This window comes from Macaca fascicularis, chromosome 15, assembly GCF_037993035.2.
Source record: "Macaca fascicularis isolate 582-1 chromosome 15, T2T-MFA8v1.1".
Taxonomy (NCBI): domain Eukaryota; kingdom Metazoa; phylum Chordata; class Mammalia; order Primates; family Cercopithecidae; genus Macaca; species Macaca fascicularis.
Window position 1 is genome coordinate 47345333 of NC_088389.1, and position 21820 is coordinate 47367152.

General features: G+C 39.3%; 1 protein-coding gene across 3 annotated transcripts in view; it reads right to left on the bottom strand.

Annotated features, from left to right (window-relative positions):
• MUSK (muscle associated receptor tyrosine kinase) overlaps positions 1-21820 on the bottom strand; it is a 131046-nt gene that overhangs the window by 28352 nt on the left and 80874 nt on the right. For 2 of the 3 annotated variants that reach the window (XM_005581093.5, XM_074016827.1), the window contains 3 exons: positions 20216-20375; positions 6501-6507; positions 555-818 (listed from right to left, as the gene is read on the bottom strand). In XM_005581093.5, coding sequence (XP_005581150.1) covers positions 555-818; positions 6501-6507; positions 20216-20375 — 431 coding nt within the window. The remainder of the gene's footprint in view (positions 1-554; positions 819-6500; positions 6508-20215; positions 20376-21820) is intronic. The other variant, XM_065530235.2, reaches the window with a different exon arrangement.

A 21820-nucleotide genomic window follows, 5' to 3' on the forward strand; every position in this document is an offset into this window, starting at 1 on the left:
AATGTGAGCAATAACAAGAGTAATGGAATATTACACCATTTATGACATTTTCTAGAGGTTCTAAGTACTTGTATTTTAGGTTATCTTCAGTGATTTACATGATAGACATTTTGTCTGATTAATTACCTCCTATTTGTTTCTTTGTTTGAGACGGAGTCTCAACACTCAGGCTGGAGTGCAGTGGTGCAATCTCGGCTCACTGCAACCTCCGCCTCGCCGGTTCAAGTGATTCTCTTGCCTCAGCCTCCCGACTAGCTGGGATTACAAGTGCGCCACCACACTTGGGTAATTTTTGTATTTTTAGTACAAACGGGGTTTCACCATGTTGGCCAGGCTGGTATTGAACTCCTGACCTCAAGTGATCCACCCACCTTTGCCTCCCAAAGTGCTGGGATTACAGGCATGAGCCACTGTGCCCAGCCACTACCTCCTATTTTGGATGAAAACTGCTTTTTTCCTTTTACTGTTGCACATTACAACATTTTTCAAAAACTCTTTCTGTTGTGCAGATAGAAAAATGGAATTTTTCCTTTGACTTATTTTTGAGATTTTACCTGCAAATGGGAATAGGAGTCGGCACTACTCCAGGACTGCACTCCTGGAAGACGTGGTTACACAACAAAGCCTCAGCAGCTGGCCTGCAGAGTGGGCTCACTACTTTCAGTTCATTCCAGGCCGTGTGGACCAGCAGCTCTTGGGCCTCCTCAGGGTCCGCATAGGAGGTGTTGAGAAAAACAAGAGCGTCTTTTGCCAGGACTGCATTACACACCTCCCCTCTATACTGGGCGCAGTAGCCTTTGTTATCTTTCTGTGGTTTACTGAAAGAAGAAATGAACAACATTTCTAATCACATGCTATTTCTTGGCATTCATTCTGCTTTTCTTTCTTTTTTTTTTTTTTGTTTGTTTGTTTGTTTTCACATCTGTGTCACAGAAATAGGAGAAAATTGTACTAGCAAATTGGTTGACATGCTCCATTTGAATATGGTCTTCATTTCCAGCTGCAATTATATCATCTGTAGCTACTCCACAGGGCTATTGAGAAGGCCAAATGTGATGATGGATGTGGAAAGCTTTGGGAACTATAAAGGACTGAATAGATTTGGGTATTTTTATTATTCTATATTATAAATAGAATCTGACTACTCTTAGTTAAGCCACCTTACAGACTGCTTGCAAAGAAGCTGATATAAGCAAAGATGCATCTGGAAGACATTTCATCATGATGGTTAACAAATAATTGAGCGTAATAATAACTGCTCTCAGCTAAAATATTTGCAGCTTTAGGGACATAGTTTATTTATGTGTTATGATAGTTTACCTTAGTTTTTTACAACATATACATCTTTGCAACACCTTCCATACTCAGATTCTCTCGCTCACACATCTTCCCAGAATTCCATTAAAGAAAAAGAAAGTGATGTAGGGAGGAGAAAGCGGAAATATGGCTTCCAGAGGAGCCAAGTAGAACCTTCAGCTTTGCTGTTTTCTCATCACATCTCATCACATGGAAAGTCAACTGGTCACCCAGTGCCTCAATGATCTATTCTGTTGAGTGATACAAGTAATTACTCTGAACTCAGATTATTGTGTGTTAATGGGCCATATATCAGGGAGAAACCTGTAAATGCTAGTGCTAGCACAAACATAGGATTAAAAACTTATCTGCTATAATAACTGAAGACAATTGGGAGAATGGAAAATGCTGCTGGTACTCTCTTCACATATCTACTTGTTCCCTTAATGTAATGCTGGGAATTATAACAACTCATATACTCACCTGACAAACATATGTGGAATACTTATTATGTGTAGGCACTGTGATGGTCTCAGTATTTTCTTATGGCTTCTATCAGATCTTCCATAGTGTTAGTAATGACAGAAAAGTCCTAAGTTGTATTCTTATTTAGATTTGTACAACTATTGAATTTAGCTTTTCATTGTCTTTATATGAAGAATTTAAAGTAAGAAAATTAAACAAATTAGAATTTGTGTCAAATTTTAAAATTGTTACGTGACCCCAGTTGAATTTAAAAAATTAATACTATAATTACAAACCATCACTGGCAGGTCTTTAAAGCAAATTCATTAGAATGAGATATACTACATTCAGGTGAAACAATGAACTCCCAAGAAACACAGCTATGCTTTAAAACAATATTTTGTAATATAGAGTCTTCCTTTAATTCATACTAGCCTTTTACTCATTAGGCAGCATGATTTTTACTGTATCCCTTTGTTTGTTGGGGATATTTAAAATGAAGGCCTTGAATAAGAAAGCACAAAACTCCATGAAAACTTTCTCAAGGTAAAGGTGAGAAAACCCCCAGGGAAAATTAGACAGAAACAAGGATGCTGTTGTTCAGGCTCAGTAAATGACACCCCAAAGTGAAGGCCTAAGAAGCAGCCTCAGAAACAGATCTTCCGGTCTCCTGTCTCTCCTCTCTTTCTTCCCCGAGGCAAATCTTAGACACTAGAATCCCTCTTTTCCAAGACAGATCATAGACATCAGAATGCCTTTTCCTCAAGGCTAGCCATAACACCTAAATATTTACTCTACCCACCCCCCCGCTTTTCTGTATAACACCTGACCATAAAGAAATTCAGACCTTCATTCCAGAGGGATCCTACCTCTTACCTGGGAGGTGCGAGTGCTGCACAGGGGGGCTGAGAAAAATCGGAACAGGCAGGATGGGCTAGTTTCCCCACTCAGCCTGTTAGCATTAGATCACATTGTGTCTAATCATATTTCTACACAGTTGTTCATACTTCATCGAACCTAAGCATAAAAATGGATTGCTTCGGCTGGGTATGGTGGCTCACGCCTGTAATCTCAGCATTTTGGGAGGCTGAGATGAGCAGATCACTTGAGGTCAGGAGTTTGAGACCAGCCTGGCCAACATGGAGAAACCCAGTCTCTACTAAAAGTATAAAAATTAGCCAGGCATGGTGGCAGGCACTTGTAATCCCAACTACTCAGGGGGCTGAGGCAGCAGAATCACTTGAATCCGGGAGGCGGAGGTTGCAGTGAGCTCAGACTGCACCACTGCACTCCAGCCTGGGTGACAGAGGAAGACTCTTGTCTTAAAAAAAAAAAAAAAAAAAAAGGATTGCTTTCCCTGTATCTAGGGTCTTCATTCTGAAGGGTCCCACGTTATATAAAACTGTGATCAAATAAATTTGTTATCCTTTTCTCTTGTTAACCTGTCATTATTATACAGGTGTCAGCCATGACTCTTAGGATGGGAAGGAAAGGAATTAATCCCCATCCAGCTTCTACACTGTGCTTTAAGAAACGATATAATAAGTAGTGACCAGGAATATTTCAAACTGGTTTACAAAATGGCCTCACAAGTTGATGTAATATCTCAGTATAAAGGGGGGATGAATACAATCATGTGTGACCTTTTATAGGTAACAGAAAAAACCCCACCATGTAAAAATTAAATATTTCCCAGTGTCTCTGAGCTGAGAATTATTCATGCAGGTTTTGCTGTCATGTGTTAACTATTCAATGATGCTGGTATTCATTTCCTATGAGTATTTTTAAAAATAATACACATTCATGATGTTTCCTTTAATTATGCATCAAAACACATTTTTTTTTAAACATTGGAAACTAAGAAAAAGTACACAAAAGAAAAATTGATGAAAATAGCTTCAGAGATAAGGATTACTAACAATCAACTAACAATGAATCCCTCTGTCTGAATTTCTGCTAGTATTGAATCCTCATTAGTTTTACAGCATTAAATATATAATGCAAAATAAAAATGAAAAAGAAAAAAGGACAATAGGTTTTGAATAGAAATGAGAAGATCTTGGTTTTAATTTCATTTTTTTCTTCCTAACAGCTTGATGACCACTAGCCTATACAAACCCTTTATGTGCTGGGAAAAAACCATACACACACAAAGTATATGATTATTATTAGTTTTCCACATTTCATTTCTATGATGTTCCTGGAATGATTAAGGACTTGGCTTTGGTAGTATATCAATGTTTGGATGAGCTCTAAAAGGTAAGGCACACATAAGACCGACTATCTATCTACCTATCTATTTAGATAGGTAGATAGATAAATTTAGATAGATAGATATATAGATCTAAATTATCTATATATCTAAATTATATATACATCTCTGAATCTGTTTATCAACTACCTAGTTATAGTTTCAGTGTTTCAAACACTTCCTTTTCCTTTTCCTCTCCTCTTGTGCAGAAATATATGCCTTAAATTTTACACAGTGATCAAATTTTAGATGCAAGACACAGAAGCCAATTGGGACATTTTGTTCCTCAGCCCCCTAAATCTATCACTTTCAACATTTTAAAAAGGAGCTCATGGCAAGAACTGGGGAATAAATTAAATGCAAATAATTTCCATTGGTGTCTTCTGTTGTCTTTTGTAAGTGACAAGACTCCTCCACATCTAGCTAAAGTTTTGTTTCTCTGCCTGAAGTTCGTGGGCCTGCTGATGGGGCAACATTAGAAGCAGCTGGTCCTGTTGCTCATTAGAACAGTGGGACAGAGGTCACAGGGATCCATTCACAGAATGCTGGTTGTTTCGGAATGACCAGCCAGACTAGCTTCTAAAAATGCTAGTTAATATTGCACATGGAGCCAGACCCTCTCTTGCCTCCTTATAATATAAACTCAGTTGACTTCTCTTCCAGTGAAGTTCCTTTTCTTGTAGAGGCAATGATGGATATTTGATCTCACATCTCCTTTTCAACTTCTTTTATAACAGACAACCCTATGTGGTCAAAGGAAGTAGGTAAAGAATTCTCACTGCACCTCTTACTCCTATTTCTCTCTACTTTGAAATGTATGAATCACATTCAATAGAACATTTTAAAATGTTATCTTCAAGTTTCTCTGAGGGAGATGTCTACTCCCTTTGAACACATACTACTTTGTCTCAAGGGCATTCCAGATGACCGGCCATGGCATGTTTGCGTTGTGACAACCCCATGATTCTGGTGGAAACTCCACACCTTACTTCACTCCCTCCCTAGCACAGGCACACTTGACAGCTGTACCTCTCCTCTGGCTCAGATAAATCTTCCCCTTTTTAGCAACTGCCTTATCTCTCCTTGAACATTCCCAACAAAGGTAATGACAGATTCTATGCTACTTCCAACCTTCAAAGCAAACAGGAACTGTTTCTATTCTTTCCTGCCTAGTGTCTTTGCATACAATTTATTCTCCAAGGCAGGGGTCAGCAAGTACAACCCCCAGGACAAATTTGGCCTACTGCCTGTTTTTTTAGAAGAAGGGTTATTAAATGGCACTTTTATTAATTTTAGTTTAGATGAACTTTACTCTGCTAAGGCAGTAGCTCCAAAATTGTTAATATAAATTATTAAAGCAATATTTAGATTAAAAAATGGACTAAGAATTTTTTCTTTTTTTTTGAACTAAGAATTTTTGATACCACATTAACACATTGGAATGCAGTCAATTATGACAAATCACTATCCCATATACTTACAACTAGTTCAATTTTTCATATAATGGGTATCATGATTTTCAGTGCTTTTTTTGGATGCAATATATACATCCAAATGGTATTTCTTAAGACTTTTTTAACAGCAAAACTTTCTTTAAAAAGTGTTTTTAGTTAAAAACTGTATTTTTTGTTGTTGTTGTGTACCACATGATGTTGTAAAACATGTACACATTGTGGGATGACTAAATTGAGCTAATTAACAAATGTATTACCTCATATACTTACCATTTTCTTATGATGAGAACACTTAAAATCCATTCTCAGTGATTGTCAAGAATACATTGTTATTAATGATAGTCACTGTATTGTACTCTAAATCTCTTGAACTTATTTTTGCTGTCTAACCAAATTTTGTATCCTGCTGCCTGTTTTTAAACATAGCCTATGTGCTAAGAATGCTGTCTTTAAATTAATTACATTCCATAGAGTTTTATGAAAGTCAGTTTTAAAAGTACTGCAAATAAAACACTGTAAGTTGCAAAAGGTTATATTGCAAGGGATACCTTCTTATATATAGGATAGAGCTATGGGGGAGAGTTTGGAGTTCTGGGCTCCATTTCTAACTTTATCATTTACTAGCAGTGTAAGCCACTTGAACTCTCCAGTTCAAAGAAACTTTCTTAGGGTTTTTCCTTCTGCAAAATAGAGATAACAATAATACCTATTCCATGGGGATGTCTTGAAGATAAATTTAAATAATGCATGTGAAGCTCAGCACTGTACCTGATCCATAGTAAGTATTCAGTAGAGGTTACCTGTCTTTCACTTCATCATACTTACTAAAAGGATTAGAAATTAGAAAGTTTCTAAAATGTTACAGTGCTCAGCAAATAGTAAACACTCAATCAATGGCATGTCAAATAACAAAAACAAAACACATTCCACTGCACTCCAGCCTAGGCAACACAACAAGACCCTCTCACAAACAAAAACAAATGAAATCCCTACAAAACAAAACATTGGAAACATTGGTACAATAAGTTTCTTACCTCCATTCTATTAACAGGAAAGGAAGTTCCCACAGGAAGTCAAATTAAAGGGGAAAAGAAAGAACATTAGTATATTTTCATCTTATGCTTTGAAAGAGATTGTTTTGATACTGCTGATCTCTCAGTTTCTGAAAAGTTCTCTGCTTCTGCCAGGAGGCCAGCTGCTGCATTAATGGGCAGACTTGGAGGAAATTAAGAAAATACTGAGTATCTTTAGGAAACGTGTTCTTTTCAAACTGAGTCAATCATGGGTAACATCCACCAAGGGAATATCTAAGCTCAGAATTTCCCTCCATTAGCTACCCAGGGACTTTACATTAAGAAAGCAAGATGTGGAGGTTAACAGAGAAGATGCATAAAGTAGACCTAGAGGGGAAAAAAAAAAAGAAAAAAGAAAAAGGAGAAGGAGCAGGAGAAAAGAAAAGAAGATGTAGAGGAGAGAGGGTAGAAGAGAAAGTAGAAAGTAGGCAATGGTTGTTCTCATAGACCTGGCTGCCTCAGGGGTGGGGTGTGTGACCTGGGTAGCTGCACGGCACCTGCACTCAGAAGGGCCTCGGGCTTAATTTAATGTTCTGCTGTCACTACCTTGAAATCCTCACTGTTTTTTGAACACCTAGCCCTGCAAATTATGTAGCTGCCTATGCTCACGGATGTAAAAACTCAGGTCTCTGAGGAGACCATGCCTGTCCTCTGGTGGTATGTGATTTCCAGGACAAACGGCCCCAACTTAGACTCTCCCAAGGCATGAGAATCCTGGCAAGGGTGTGATATAACCAGCATTTCTGAATTATTCCATTTTCTTTCTTGTAAATTAAAAACTTCACACTCTTTACCAAGTGCTTTATAGTTACTTCATTCTGTCATCTCAACTTTCACTATGAAAGTAAACAGTAAAACATATGCTTTGTCTAAAATCAATTTGCCATATTAAAATTTCTCCTAATGTTGAGGTCTAACTTCTTTTTGAAGGTTTTAGATCCATTTGGGTGTCATTTTTAGGGGGATTTTTAAGAGCTCTAACATGAATTTATCTGAGAGGTCAATCTTCTTAAAATACAATGAGCTTGTATTTCTGATTATTCTCTTTTACATTTGTGAGGGTTGGTGACTACAAGGTTTTTATAACTTTCAGTGTATGACTTTTTTGAATCTCTATGGGCTTTTTATTCAATGATCCTGAAGAATATTGTAACTTTGATTTTAGGTTCGGGGGTACATATTCAGGTTTGTTATGTAGGTAAACTTGTGACTTGGGAGTTTGGTGTATAGATTATTTCATCACCCGAGTACTAAGCATAGTGCCCGAAAGTTGTTCTATTTTTTTTCTAATCCTCTCCTTTCTCCAACCCTCTACCCTCAGGTAGGTCCCAGTGTCTGTTGTTCCCCTCTTTCTGTCCATGTGTTCTCCCACTTATAAGTGGGAACATGCAGTATTTAGTTTTCTGTTCCTGCATTAGTTTGCTAAGGATAGTGGCCTCCAGTTCCATACATGTTCCTACAAAGGACATGATCTTATTATTTTTTATGACCACATAGTATTCCATAATATTCCATGGTGTATATGTGCCACATTTTCTTTGTCCAATCTGTCATTGATAGGCATTTTGGTTGATTCCACATCTTTGCTATTATGAATGTTGCTGCAATGAACATTTGCACACATGTGTCTTTATGGTAGACTGATTTATATTCCTCTGGATATATACTCAGTAGTGGGAGTGCTGGGTTGAATGGTGGTTCTGTTTTTAGTTTAGTTATCTTAGGACTTACCACCCTGCTTTCCACGGTGGTTGAACTAATTTACACCACCACCAGCAGTGTATAAGAGTTCCCTTTTCTCAGCAACCTCGCCAATATCTGTTATTTTTTAATTTTTTATTTCTTTTGAGGTGGAGTCTCACTGTGTTGCCCAGGAGAGAATGCAGTGCAGTGGCATGATCTTGGCTCACTGCAGCCTCCGCCTCCCAGGTTCGAGTGATTTTCCTGCCTCAGCCTCCCACGTAGCTGAGATTACAGGCACGTGCTACCACACCTGGCTAACTTTTGGATTTCTAGTAGAGACGAGGTTTTGCCATGTTGTCCAGGCTGGTCTTGAACAGCATCTGTTATTTTTTGACTTTTTAATAATAGCTGGAGTGACATGGTATCTCATTGTGGTTTTGATTTGCATTTCTCTAATGATTAGTGATATTGAGCATTTTTTCATATGCTTGTTGACTGCATGTATGTCTTCTTTTCAAAAGTGTGTTTATGCCCTTTGCTCACTTTTAAATGAGGTTGTTTTTGTGCTTGTATGTGTAAGTTTCTTGTAGATTCTGAATACTAGACCTTTGTCAGGTGTATAAGGTTTGTAAATATTTCTCCCATTCTGTAAGTTGCCTGTTTAGTCTGTTGATAGTTTCTTTTGCTATGCAGAAGCTCTTAAGTTTAATTAAGTTCCATTTGTCATATTTTGCTTTTGCTGCAGTTGCTTTTGGCATTTTTGTCATGAAATCTTTGCCAGTTCCTATATCCAAAATGTTATTTCCTACGTTATCTTTCAGGTTTACCATTTTAGGTTTTACAGTTAGGTCTATAATCCATCTTGAGTTGATTTTTGTATATGGTGTAGGGAAGGGATCCAGTTTCAATCTTCTACATATGGCTAGCCAGCTATCATAGCACCATTTATTAAATAGGGATTCTTTCCCCATTGCTTGTTTTTGCCAGCTTTGCCTAAGTCTAGATGGTTGTAAGTGTGTGGTTTTATTTCTGGGCTCTCTATTCTCTTCCAGTGGTCTATGTGTCTGTTTTTGTACCAGTACCATGCTGTTTTGGTTACTGTAGCCCTGTAGTATAGTTTGAAGTCATATACCATGATTCCTCCAGCTTTGTTCTTTTTGCTTAGGGTTGCCTTGGCTGTTTGGGCCCTTCTTTGATTCTATATGAATTTTAGAATAGTTTTTTTTTTTTTCTAGTTCTGTGAAGAATGTAATTGGTTGTTTGATAGCAATAGCACTGAATCTATAAATTTCTTTGGGCACACTGAGCAGTGTTTTGTAATTCTTATTGCAGAGATCTTTCACCTCCCTGGTTAGCTGTATTCCTAGGTATTTATTCTTTTGTAGCAATTGTGAAAGGGATTATGTTTCTGATTTGGCTTGGCTGTTGGTACATAGGAATTTACTGATTTTTGTACATTAATTTTGTACCCTGAAACTTTGCTGATGTTGCTTAACAGTTCAAGGAGCTTTTGGGCAGAGACTATGGGATTTCTAGATATAGAATCATGTTATCTGCAAACAGGGATACTTTGACTTCCCCTATTCCTATTTGGATGCCTTTTCTTTCTTTCTCTTGTCTGATTGCGGTGGCCAGGGCTTCTAATACTATGTTGAATAGGAGGGTGAAACTCCTTCTTTACAAAAAATACAAAAATTAGCTGAGCATGATGGCACACACCTGTAGTCCCAGCTACTTGGGAGGCTATGACAGGAGGATCATTTGAGCTCAGGCAGAGGTTGCAATGAGTGAGATCACATACCACTTCACTCCAACTTGGGAGGCAGAGAGAGACTCTGTCTCAAAACAAAACAAAATCTTTATCAATTAGATATCCTGATAAATAACATGGAATGGTGATCAAAAGAGGGACCCACTTTTCTTTATTCTTTTAAAATACAAGTACCTCACTAAACAGAAATGAGCTCTGAGAGTATGCTAATTTGGTTAATGCATACGTGTGTGTGTATATATATATACATATATACATACACACACACACGTAGAGTTCATAGACTCTTATAATAAAAGAAAGTAGCAAGGAGGCAATAATAATCAAAAGGTTCATTTTTTAATGGAATAAATTTTATTTCACTAAACATTTTTAGCAGAAATTCAAAATCATAAAGAAATAGACTTTTTTGACAAATTGGCTGAAGAATAATGCAAGTGTTCAAAATGAGTGAAACAGAAAAAGACAGTTACAACAATATGTAACAATCTCATGATTCCCTATATGTGATAAAGTATTAGCAGTACAAAAATAAGTCATAAATACTCAGCCATATTATTTGGTAAAAGTTTCTTTTTTCTTTTCTCTCTTTTTTTTTTTTTTTTTTTTTTTTTTTGAGACAGAGTCTCGCTCTGTCGCCCAGGCTGGAGCACAGTGGCACAATCTTGGCTCACTGCAACCTTTGCCTCTGGGGTTCAAGAAATTATTCTGCTTCAGCCTCCTGAGTATCTGGGACTACAGGCACCTGCCACCCTGCCTGGCTAATTTTTGTATTTTTAGTAGAGATGGGGTATCACTATGTTGGCCAGGCTAGTCTCAAACTCCCGACCTCAAATTATCCACCCGCCTTGGCCTCCCAAAGTGCTGGGATACAGGCATGAGCCACTGCATCCGGCCAATATTTCATTTTTAATTCTAAATTTTCAACATTAGATGCAGTAGTCATCAGGCTAACTGAAATTGAATTAAATGAGTTAAGGCAAACTGGTTTTAGAAGTTGATTCTGGGTGAATTAGTCTATTATAAATATACTGAATTCATCCCATCAAAACACCAGTATTTTTATTTCAGCTACTCACAGCATAGACCCCCTTGTATTTATTTATTTTTTCCACCAGTAGTTGACATGCCCTCAAAAAGTAAGACAAATGATTGTAGGAAATATGTAAACACACACACACACACACACACACAGACACACACACACAACTTGATATTTTTCCTTGGAATTTCCTAAAAGGCACAATCACCCCAACCTTTGTTGCAATTTGAAGGCCCTATCAACAAATAGCTTTGGTTCTCATCCTTCAAATAAAGATGAAGGGCATCTCAGCAAATACAAGGAGAAAGGGATGAATTGTTTCCCTAGATCTTCTCATTCTTGAGTGATGTAAATGATAACAACACATCTCATGGAGTGATTTTTCAGCTTCCTAAGAATTAAGAAACTAGAACTTAGAGACAAGGAAAGGGTTTGTTTTGTCTTTTTTTTTTTTTTTTTTTTTAATAATATTACTGTCTAAAAAGAATTGCAACAATCTGAGGGCAGAGAGAGAGGATCCAGGAGTAGAGCTCCCCACCATTGGGACGGCAGGGACATGGGACATTCCTGTGTGTTAGTGGATGCTATGAAGGTAGCTAAGTTACCAAGAAGACTGGACACCAGACAAAGAACCCCAGTCATAAGGAATTGCAGGTTACCTCAATAGGGATTGAGATCAAGGACTGGGGATTGTGAGAGGTTGAACCAGTAAAGAATCTCCCACATCAGGGCACTATGCAATACACAGTCCTCTGAAGGACCCTCCAAAGAACCCAAATGTCCTAGGAGACAGTCAGTATTCAGGTGCCTGCAATAGAGAGACATTAATAACCCATCAAGGCATTAAAAGTCTGGATGCTGCACCTGCTGGGTTTCAATACCGGTTCTGCCATTTACTAGCTATGTCAGCCTGGGCACCTTTCTGAACATTAGTTTTCTCATCTGTGAAGTGGGGATAATAAAAGTATCCATTTCATTGAGATGTGGGTATTAAATAAATTCATGTATATATAAAGCACTGGGCACTGAGAATGTACCTTGCAATTGTTAGCATTATTATTATTAGTCAGAGAAGCAATAACAATTAACAGAGAAAGAACTAAAACATATTCCATTTAGGAAAACACATTTGCCCCCTTCCTTGTAAATCCTCTTCTCCTTAAATATGCCAGAGATGAAGAGGAACAGGAGGAAAGGGAAGAAGGGAAGGGTGCATAACAGTAGCAGACTCATTTTGTCTACTCTCCATGTTCCTGAATGAAAGAATGGCTGGCCGTGGAGAGAGTGAAGCAGATGAGGTTTAAATTATATAAGAGGAGAGTTTTAAACTAGATCAGGCTGGGTTTTTAATCTCTAAACATTACCTGGAAATTATGGAATCCGCCTGAAAGTTTGTAAAGGATTTGCTCTCAGGAGGGGCAAGGAGAGGCTAAAAAGCATAATTCCTCAGTCCCCAGTGGTTGGAGAGGACAGCATTTTCTCTGTGTACCTGTCAAGTTTAAATTGTTCAATACGCTGGTTACACATATAGCCTCAGATCTTCGTTACCTCTCTGGTTCCCATTTATGAGTGATTCAAAGTTGTTCTGCAGTCTACAATGGGCTTTACAAACAAACTTTTGACCCAGAATAGGGTTTTAGCCAATACTAGCCCTAAAATTTTATCCCTCCCCTAAATGGGTCACTTTGCTTAGGGACCGAAGGCCACATCTTTCTAGCAGTGAGAAAAGCTGGATTTCTTTGTGAAAATTCTTTATACATAAGAACTAACAGACTCCGGAGTGACTATGAAGGAAATATCAAGATGTGTCTAAGTTTTGCAGGACTCCAGCTACCAGATAAGTTGCTGGACAATAGCTAAATCTTATAAATTTTATACCTATTTCCATTCTGAAAAAATCTAGTAGGTTCTCTCTCTTTTGCCGAGCTAGGCAGGTCGGGCTGTAGGATTGATATTTTGATCATCTAAGAGATGATGCCAATGATGTCTACAAATTATAAATTGTAGAGAATTTAAATTTTAGCGAACTGGGCAAGAGGCCTGCAAGAGTCTCTTAATTAAAATGATCAAAGGCTGTGAAAGAGAATGAAGAGGACTCTATGTCACTGCTGAACTCAAGAAAGAAGTGCCTTCATGCCCCCAAATCTCAAGGCAATTCTGCCATTGTGCAAATAGAATAGTGGGAAGAAAAACATTGGAATACTTGAAAATTCCTCCAGAGAAAATGGCATATAATTTGGAAGCACAAAGGCAGATTCTGATAGCAGCTGAACAGGAAGATCTATTGAAAAACAAGGGGGCCAAGGTTATATAAATTAAAGAGCCCTCATTTTGTACTGTGGAAGGAGGTTCCAAGAGCATGGAGATAAGTCAATGCCAAAGAGAATCCAGCCATAGTACTTGCGAGGAGATAATGAGCTTCTATAGGAAATGTCTCCACTTATAATTTCTTTTCTTTTTGTGGTGGAGAGTGTGGCTAGGAAATGAGGAAGGGGTCCAAGAACCTTGCAACTATAAAGTGCTTTAAGCTCAGAATTCAATTTTTAAAAAATTCTCAAAATATCTAACCAATATTTGTAGTATTTAAAAATTCTTAAAATATCCACCAACATTTGTAGTATCTTTACAATTATCTAGAAGTCAGTAAAAACATTGGCTCTCTTCTGAAACATAGAACTGTTCTAATATAAGAAAGCTGCCTGATTGTAAAAGAATGCTTACCTTTTATGCCTAACTGCAGAACATCTGGGAGCAATTTAGTGTGGCTACTGGCTGTTACCATTTATCCTTTTCCCTTTTATTAAAAACAAAAACAAAACAACTTTAATTAATTTAAAACCAGACAAAGCCAGCATGGAATGCCAGGGATAGTGTCTGTTTTGTTGATAAGAGCACTCTACCTACGATGGTTGAAGCACTGAGTAGTAAAGCAAATTACGTGCTACTGCTCTGTTACCAAGTCTCAAGAATTGTCTCCAACATTGGGAGGAAGCAGAAGTGTGGCTATCAGACTTGAGAAAGAGCATGAAACATGTCAAACATGTCAGTACATTTAATCAGCTACACTGATTATGAAATAGAGTTCAAAGTTCTATTTATTTATTTATTTTTTACTGTAGTAGTGTGAAACATCACCTCTTTTGAAATAAGAAAAATAAAACCATGTGGTTCATCTGGGGAGTTTGGGAGACCCCAGTACTACCACATCAGATTTTTCCCTCGTGCTCAGTTTTGATAATACTACCTGTATTCATGTGACTTTTAAATTTAGTGACCAAAAGTCTCAGACCCCGAGGTCAATTCAAAGAAAGGGCAACATAGAAAGCGGGGGTTGTTGGTAGAACGGGGAGTGGCTTACATTAGATGGGTGTGTGACCATAGGCTCATCCCTGTACTCTGAGACTGGATAACCATGGACAGAACCATGGGCCTCACTTTCTGATGAAGGACCTGTTGGTGCCATTGAGAATGGGATATACAAATACGTATTTTCTTTCTTTCTCTCTCTCTCTCCCCCCTTCTCTTTTGAGATGGAGTCTCACTCTATTGCCCAGTCTGGAGTGCAGTGGCGCAATTTCAGCTCACTGCAGCCTCCGATTCCCAGGTGCAAGTGATTCTCATGCCTCAGCCTCCCAAGTAGCTGGGATTACAGGCATGCATCACCATACCTTGATAATTTTTGTATTTTTTAGTAGAAATGGAGTTTCACCATGTTGCCCAGGCTGGTCTTGAACTCCTGACCTCAGGTGATCTGCCCACCTCAGACTCTCAAAGTGCTGGGTTACAGGCATGAGTCACCACACCTGGCCTGTATTTTTCTCTTCTGAATCCCTGTGTCCATTTTGATGGTCTCCAGCTGTTCTGGGACTATGCTCACTATAGGTATCATGGGCTATCTTGCTTTCTTCCACAGGGCCTAGGGTTCTGATGACAAAGAGAAGCATCTTGTCAATTGCCCAGCATCCTGGCAAGTTTACTTTGCAACTTGAGCCTTGTGGGTTTGTGACTGGAGGGGAAATGCAACTTCCTGGTTCATAGGGGGAGGTTCCAAAAGTTTTTCTGACTCCTCTTGATGACTAACAGTAAATGTAAATGAGTCAGAAAGAAATATATCACATTTCTAAAACAATGCATAAGGACACACGGAAGGGTTTTGGAAAAATGAAGGCTGATTTTTTTTTTTGATTATCCTTCAAACACTAGAAATATCATCAGACATAATCCTAAGCATAAGCATAAGATCAGCTTTTTCCATTTCCAGTTTTCCTGCTGGGAAGAACAAATAAACAGATGGAGTAGAAGTTTCAAAGGGAAACACGAGGAATGTGACGGAGGGGGCTGTTGACTACTAGGGGTACTAGTCACGCAGGGGAGGGTAGAGATGGCTAAATGAAGACAGCAGAGTTTGGCATTAAGGAAGCATTGCCAGAATGGCAAAGAGGCGCCATGTCTGACTTGAAGCTCTGGACTTCCGGCCAGCCTCTTTGAATGCCGAGAGACGGGGGCCAAAAGCAGAAATGGAGAAATCAGATACCAAACTTGAGTTCTGGGAGATCTGGGGGAGCATAAGGCCATGCTTCTTTCAAATGACCGTGAATGAAAGAGGCTTCAAGGATCACTTTTTCATCGAAGCAGCCTCATTTCCCTAAAATATCAGTCCACAGAGCACCCCAGGGTTGGGAGGTAGTTTCCTTAGTGATTCCCGAGGGACCTTCATGGGGCTTCTAGCAGGTCTAACTCACAAGAGCAGGTCAAAGAGGAGGAGAAACTGGAAGATGTCTCCTGGGACATCAGAAGTCTTATTCAATCACACTCATGACACACCCTTATTAGGTCTGCCTGGGGAAATTTTGGGAAAGGTCTGGGAGCGTCAGGTCCCCTAATAACCAGTGAGAATCAACCAGACAAATAAATCAGGGGTTGGACAAAAGGGTCTTATACCAGGGAATAGCACTAGATGTGTAGCAATTTTTTAATTAATAGACAGGTTTCTCATTTATCATATCCACGCTAGACCTTTTTAGTCTTTTCCATTTTTCAGTTGTTAACAACTCTCATTTCTTTACTTGACTGTGAACATTGTACAGCACTATGATTCTGCATATGGTCAGATTTAATTGTTGCCTTTGCGGTTCAGAAGGGCAAAGTCCCAGGTCCCAGTTATAGGTTAACCCTCTCCTTATGCTGCCTGCTCTACCTCTACCCAAATTCCTTGGGTAGCTACTGTAAACATACCCCTGTCCAGAGTGGCTTCAAGCCTCACTTCCAGGGTCTCTAACTTCTCCCCACTCTAAAGCTGACCTCCATCACACTGCCATTGTCAAGCTCATGAAAAGTCATAGCTGGTTCTAGTCTACACAACTGTTATTCCTACAGAGATGACTGCTCTTCACAGGCACTCACCTCTGCTGCTGCAGCAGATTGCAAGCTGTTCTCTGCTGCCACATGCCAATCTTTGCATTGCTCCCAACATCCCTTCCCTCATGCAAATCCCACTGTTATTTTTCCTGGGTGGCCATTGCTGATTGTCCCCATCCTCACTCTGGTCTACTGATATCTAGGATGACCTCTCCCTACACCCTAGGACATGGCCTTCTTGTGCTGCCTGTCTCAGACCTTTAGGCTCTTTCTACCGCTGGAAGATGCAATTTTTTAAGGTTACAGATTTCCCTGTTGGTGTTCTATTTATGGAGTTGGATCAGGTTCTCATTTGGGCTAGGACAGGGATGAAGAGATGATGTTGCTGCATATAGCATGGTGGCAATCATGCCCTTTAATCTCAGCATCTTAAAGATTGTGTCCATGGGATGAATCTCCCCTTGTGTGGAGTAGATATACCCATTTTATTAGGTTCCTCTCAGTGGTTACAGCACTGCCTTCACAACCACCTTTGTACTCATGATGAGTCGGCTCTAAAAATTACTGAACTGAAGGCTGGGGGAAATTCCTGACCACCTGCTCTTCCTGCTTGGTATGCTGTGAAAAGAAGGAAGGTAGGAAAATTAAAAATTTGGTTATTTTATAGATTTTATAGATCCCTTTTCTGAACCCGAATCCTAGAGTAGAGGTGTATTGATCAATTAAGGAAAAAGCCAAAAACAGAGAGTTTTTCTAACTTCTTATTTAGGATGCTATAGGAAAAACAACCCACAGGGATCCCTTACTCCAACATGGATGACAACATTAATGTGAAAGTGGTAGTATGACAAGGTTGGGAAGACAGCAGAACTGAGTTAGCAAGCCCAAATCTCTCCTGAATTTTGTATGCCTTGAAAGTGATCTAGAAGTTGCTTCAGGCCCTGTGAGGAATACTGAAGGAGCTGTGTTGAAATTCAGCAGGCCAGTGACAGGGCCACGGTAGGGACAGACAGGGAGACCTAGCTGCCGAGGTTGCAGAGCAGAGTGTAGACAAGGGCATGATGAAGGATTTGGCTGACATGCAGAGGGTCCAAAAAATGTCTCAAAGAGGCTGAGCCAGCCAGGGAGGTCCCCTGGGCCCTAACCAAGCCAAGAGATAAAATCACAAGTTCCACAGCTGCAGACTTCAATAGAGACCCAGGGGGTAGCAGTGGTGTAGGGGGTGTCCAGAGGACACCACTGCCTAAATACAAATCTTCTTCTCCTTTGCCATCTAGGGAAAGAGAAGGAAGGAAGAATAGGAGGAAAGAGCTCTGGCAGAGGTATCTTTGAGTGACTGAATAATGACCTGAAATGTTACTAAAATTAGTAACATTAATATTTTTCTTCTGCCCAGTGGAAGTGCAGGGTAAATTAAAGTAGATCAGTTTATTTTCTTAGATTGAGTATTCATATGTAAATGTGATTCTCTCTGTGTGTGTGTGTGTGTGTGTGTGTGTGTGTGTATAAACATACATACACACTTATCTATCTAAATGTATATTGAGAGATTTTTATAAATATATGTTTATTTAACAATAGGTCTTGATCAAATGTCAAATCAAACAAAGACAGCGAGACCAGAATAATTCCAGGTAATTCAAAGGCATCAACATTTTTGAGTATTCTATTATCTCCTGGACCTTCTCTTGTTCATATGCTTTGTGTTTATATATTATTGTTTGTCCTGGGCACCTTTCAAAATCAGATACATCTGAACTCATTCTTCTAGCCCACTGCCATTTTCAAGCATTTGCAAACCTTATTTCTCTCCCGATTTGTCCTGTGCATCTCTCCTCTTCCCTTTGAACCAATGCTGCTGCTGCTGTTCAGACCTTCATGACTTTTTGAGACACCTGGAAGAGCCTCCTGACCCCTTGCCACACTTCCCAACCTCCTGACACCTCAGCATCTGTTAATTTGCTAGAGGATATATCTGACTATTACACTTATTTCTTCTAAATCATTAAATGACTTCTCATCAATGAAATAATATACTTGACCTATGCAAGCTCTTCATAACCTGGCTAGAGCCCATGTTTCAACCTTTGTTTCCACTTTCCACCTCCCTGCTATTTCTCTCATGGTCTAGCCTTGACCACTGATTTGCTGTTTTTTGAACAGTTTTGAAAGGTTTGACTTCAACCTAGTTATCTCATATCCACATCTTCTGCTCCAATGATACCTTTTTTCCAAGGATTCCCTGACACCCTCACTCTCTTGTTCTGCTGTTGTATTTTGTGTATGCTTCTGCAATAGAATACAGTCTGTACCATAATATATGTGACTAACTGACTTCCTTCTAGATTTAGAGTCCCTGGAAGGCAGGACCCATTTTTAAATGAACTTTTCATCTCTTACTCTACCCAACACAATGGGTGTCATCTAGAGTATTCGATAAATGCATGTAAAAGTGCTTTATAAACAGCAAAGTGCTATGTAAATAGTAATTCTTGTTACTATTTATATCATATTATTTTACTATTACTAATGATATGATATTATTATTTGTTAAATGGAGTTGAATTTACTTTTAGAAGACTTCATTTTCTGGGAGAAATAATTTCACACCTGTGGAAATGCTAGAATAACTGACATGATGTCTGAAGACATGGTGGGCAGAGATACCACTGGGGGAGAAAGGAGAGGGAGCCTTAATTTTGAAGTCTTCCTTTTCCTTCACAGGCATGTTCCAGAGGGCCAGCCTTGTCCAGTGCTCCTTATCATTTATCTGTGGCTTTTATTCACCTCATATTACAAATCACAGACATTAATGGAAAGTTCCCCATCAGGGAAGATCAAAGAGGTGGCACTGTAATAAGAAACAGCAGGCTGTGGGGAGTTGGCCCTAGGCACAAGCTCTATCCGTGCTTCCCTTACATGTCAGGCCAAGCACCTCTCTCCTCTTCCTTGAGCCATAGGCACGCTATGAATCTAATATGCCTGGCATTTCCTGATACAGGGATTATTTCCATCTCTAGGAATTCTATAAATGTTCTCAGAAGCCTTTGGGACATTTACATTTTAAAAATAAACCTTTAGAATTCAACACAAATATCCTAGAAATCCGCTGTCAGCCTTTTTCTTGAAAACACCTGTAAGTCCTGCTGTGGCTTGCTGAAGCAGGAAAGGGAAAGACCACAAGGATCATGCTCATAGGTAAAAATGCCCGCAAGAAATAGCCATGCAGAAATTGGCATGACCATGTTGAAAGTCTGCCAACTTTTTCCATGAGAGCTTTGGAAAGTTTGATCAACCAAGAGAGAGAACAAAGAGTGGGGAAAAGGAAAGGAAATTAAAGAAAGAAAAGGAAAAGAGGGAGGGAGGGAAGGGAAGAGGGAGGAAGGAAGGGAGGGAGGAAGGAAAGGAAGGGAGAGGACGAAGGGAAAGAAGGGAAGAAAGGGAGGGAGGAAGGAAGGAAGGAAGGCAGGGAGGGAGGGAGGGAGGGAAGGAGTGAAGGAGGAAGGCAGGAAGGAAAGAGAAATTGAGAAAAGGAAAAAAGATAAGAAAAACAGAAAGAAAGGAAGGAAGGAAAAAGTGAGTTCCTGGAAGCTGTTACCTATCACTTGGGCAGGTATTGAGGATTTAGTTTTTCAGGCAGCAAATCTGCCAAAATCCATATCTAGGTTACCTCTGGAGTATCCCCATGGAGGAGGAAATAGCCCAAATGCAACTGAAATAAGAGATAAAAGAAAAGGGAGATTTTCTCCAATGCTGGATATTGTAGAATAGTATCAACTCTCCCCTCTCCTGGAACAATGCAAATGTGAAGGGGCATCCTACCTGCTATGCTGATAGTGGCTGCAGCCTTGGCAGTACTGAACTTCTCCCCATGCTTATTGGTAGCTATGCATGTGTAGAGTCCTGGCTTGGTGATAAACAGCTGCAGTCTTGAGTCAATCACTCGGTCTTTTACACTCTCTTGAATGGACCCAGAAGAAACCTGATGGAGTAAAGGAAAATAAAAGATAGAACTCAGTCAAGGATTTCCTACTATACTACGTCAGTAGATTTGAAGGGAAAAGCATTAAGATTATAATCAAGTGCATGTGGTACACTGCAAAAAGAGCCAAAAGATTTTCCCTCCCTATGCCCATGCCCTTGCAATGTGACTTTGTAGCTCTTCCCTCAAGAAGTAGCATTTTTCTCCATAATTTGAATCTAGATTAGCCTTGTGATATGTTTTGGAATGAATGAGCAGAAACTAAAGTTCTTGCACATTGTGGCTTGCTCTCTGTTTATGGAACCTGGGGCTGCCTATAAACAAGCAAGAGCCAGCATGCTAGAAGATGAAACACACATGGCCCGTTTATCCCCACTGCCCCAGGTGGGAACCAACAACAACCATCCAAGGTACGCATAAGGCTATTCTGAACCAACTAGCACCCTTTCAACCTGTCAATCACAGGAACTTGACCAACCAAGATCAGGCAGTCCTGCCCAGAAGCAAAACCAAATCAGCAAAACCAGCCAGTTGAACCACAGACTTGTGAGCACTAATAGTTATTGGTTTAAGTCACTAAGCTTTGGGCTGATTTGTTATACAGCCATAGATAACCAATACAAGGTATGAATGATATACAGTGTGGATCCTCCGATATATGTCTTAAATGTCCTGCAGATGACAGTTAAGTATGAGAGGTTGCAGACTTGAGGACTTATTTTCATAACTCCTGTTCAGTTCCCCATAAATGCATGTCAGATAGGTGGATGGTTATCAAGAAAAATGGTTGTGAAGCCAAGTCTCTCTTTGAGGCATGACATACATAATACATACATAATACCTCAAGGTCACTGAAAACATCCTTAGTAGGAAAGAGAAGCAGTTTTTAAACTGCCTGACCGCTCTCCTCCTGGACTTCATCCAGGTGTTGAAATAGTGCAGCAAAGAGACCAACACATTAGGAGGTTCATGCAGGAGGTACTACTTAAATCAGAAAATAAAATGTCCTTAAAGAGCCAAGATATCAATGCAATATTGACACACAATTAACAGCTTAAATTTATACAAATGCATATATATTAGTCAACATTACTCCAGCTCCATAGGAAAGATAGCTGCCCGGCACATTTTACAAGGTTGCATAGTTAGAATTTGCATCCTAGTGTGTCTGACACCAAAGCCTATGCTTTTAATCATTATGTTACAGTGCCTTCCCTAGTCCTAGAAGAGAGAACAAATGAGAAGTCATTAGAAAACAGGAGTAACAATTACCTTAACAAATCAACCAACCATGAACAAAATATGTATCTGACAAATGTCATTGTTAAGGTGGTGGCATTTTTTTAAATGGTGGTTCTTTTTTCATTGTTTTCTTGAGCACAGTACCACTTTTTCAATAACTAATCTTTAATTAACACTACTTAGAGGAGGGAAACATGATGCCA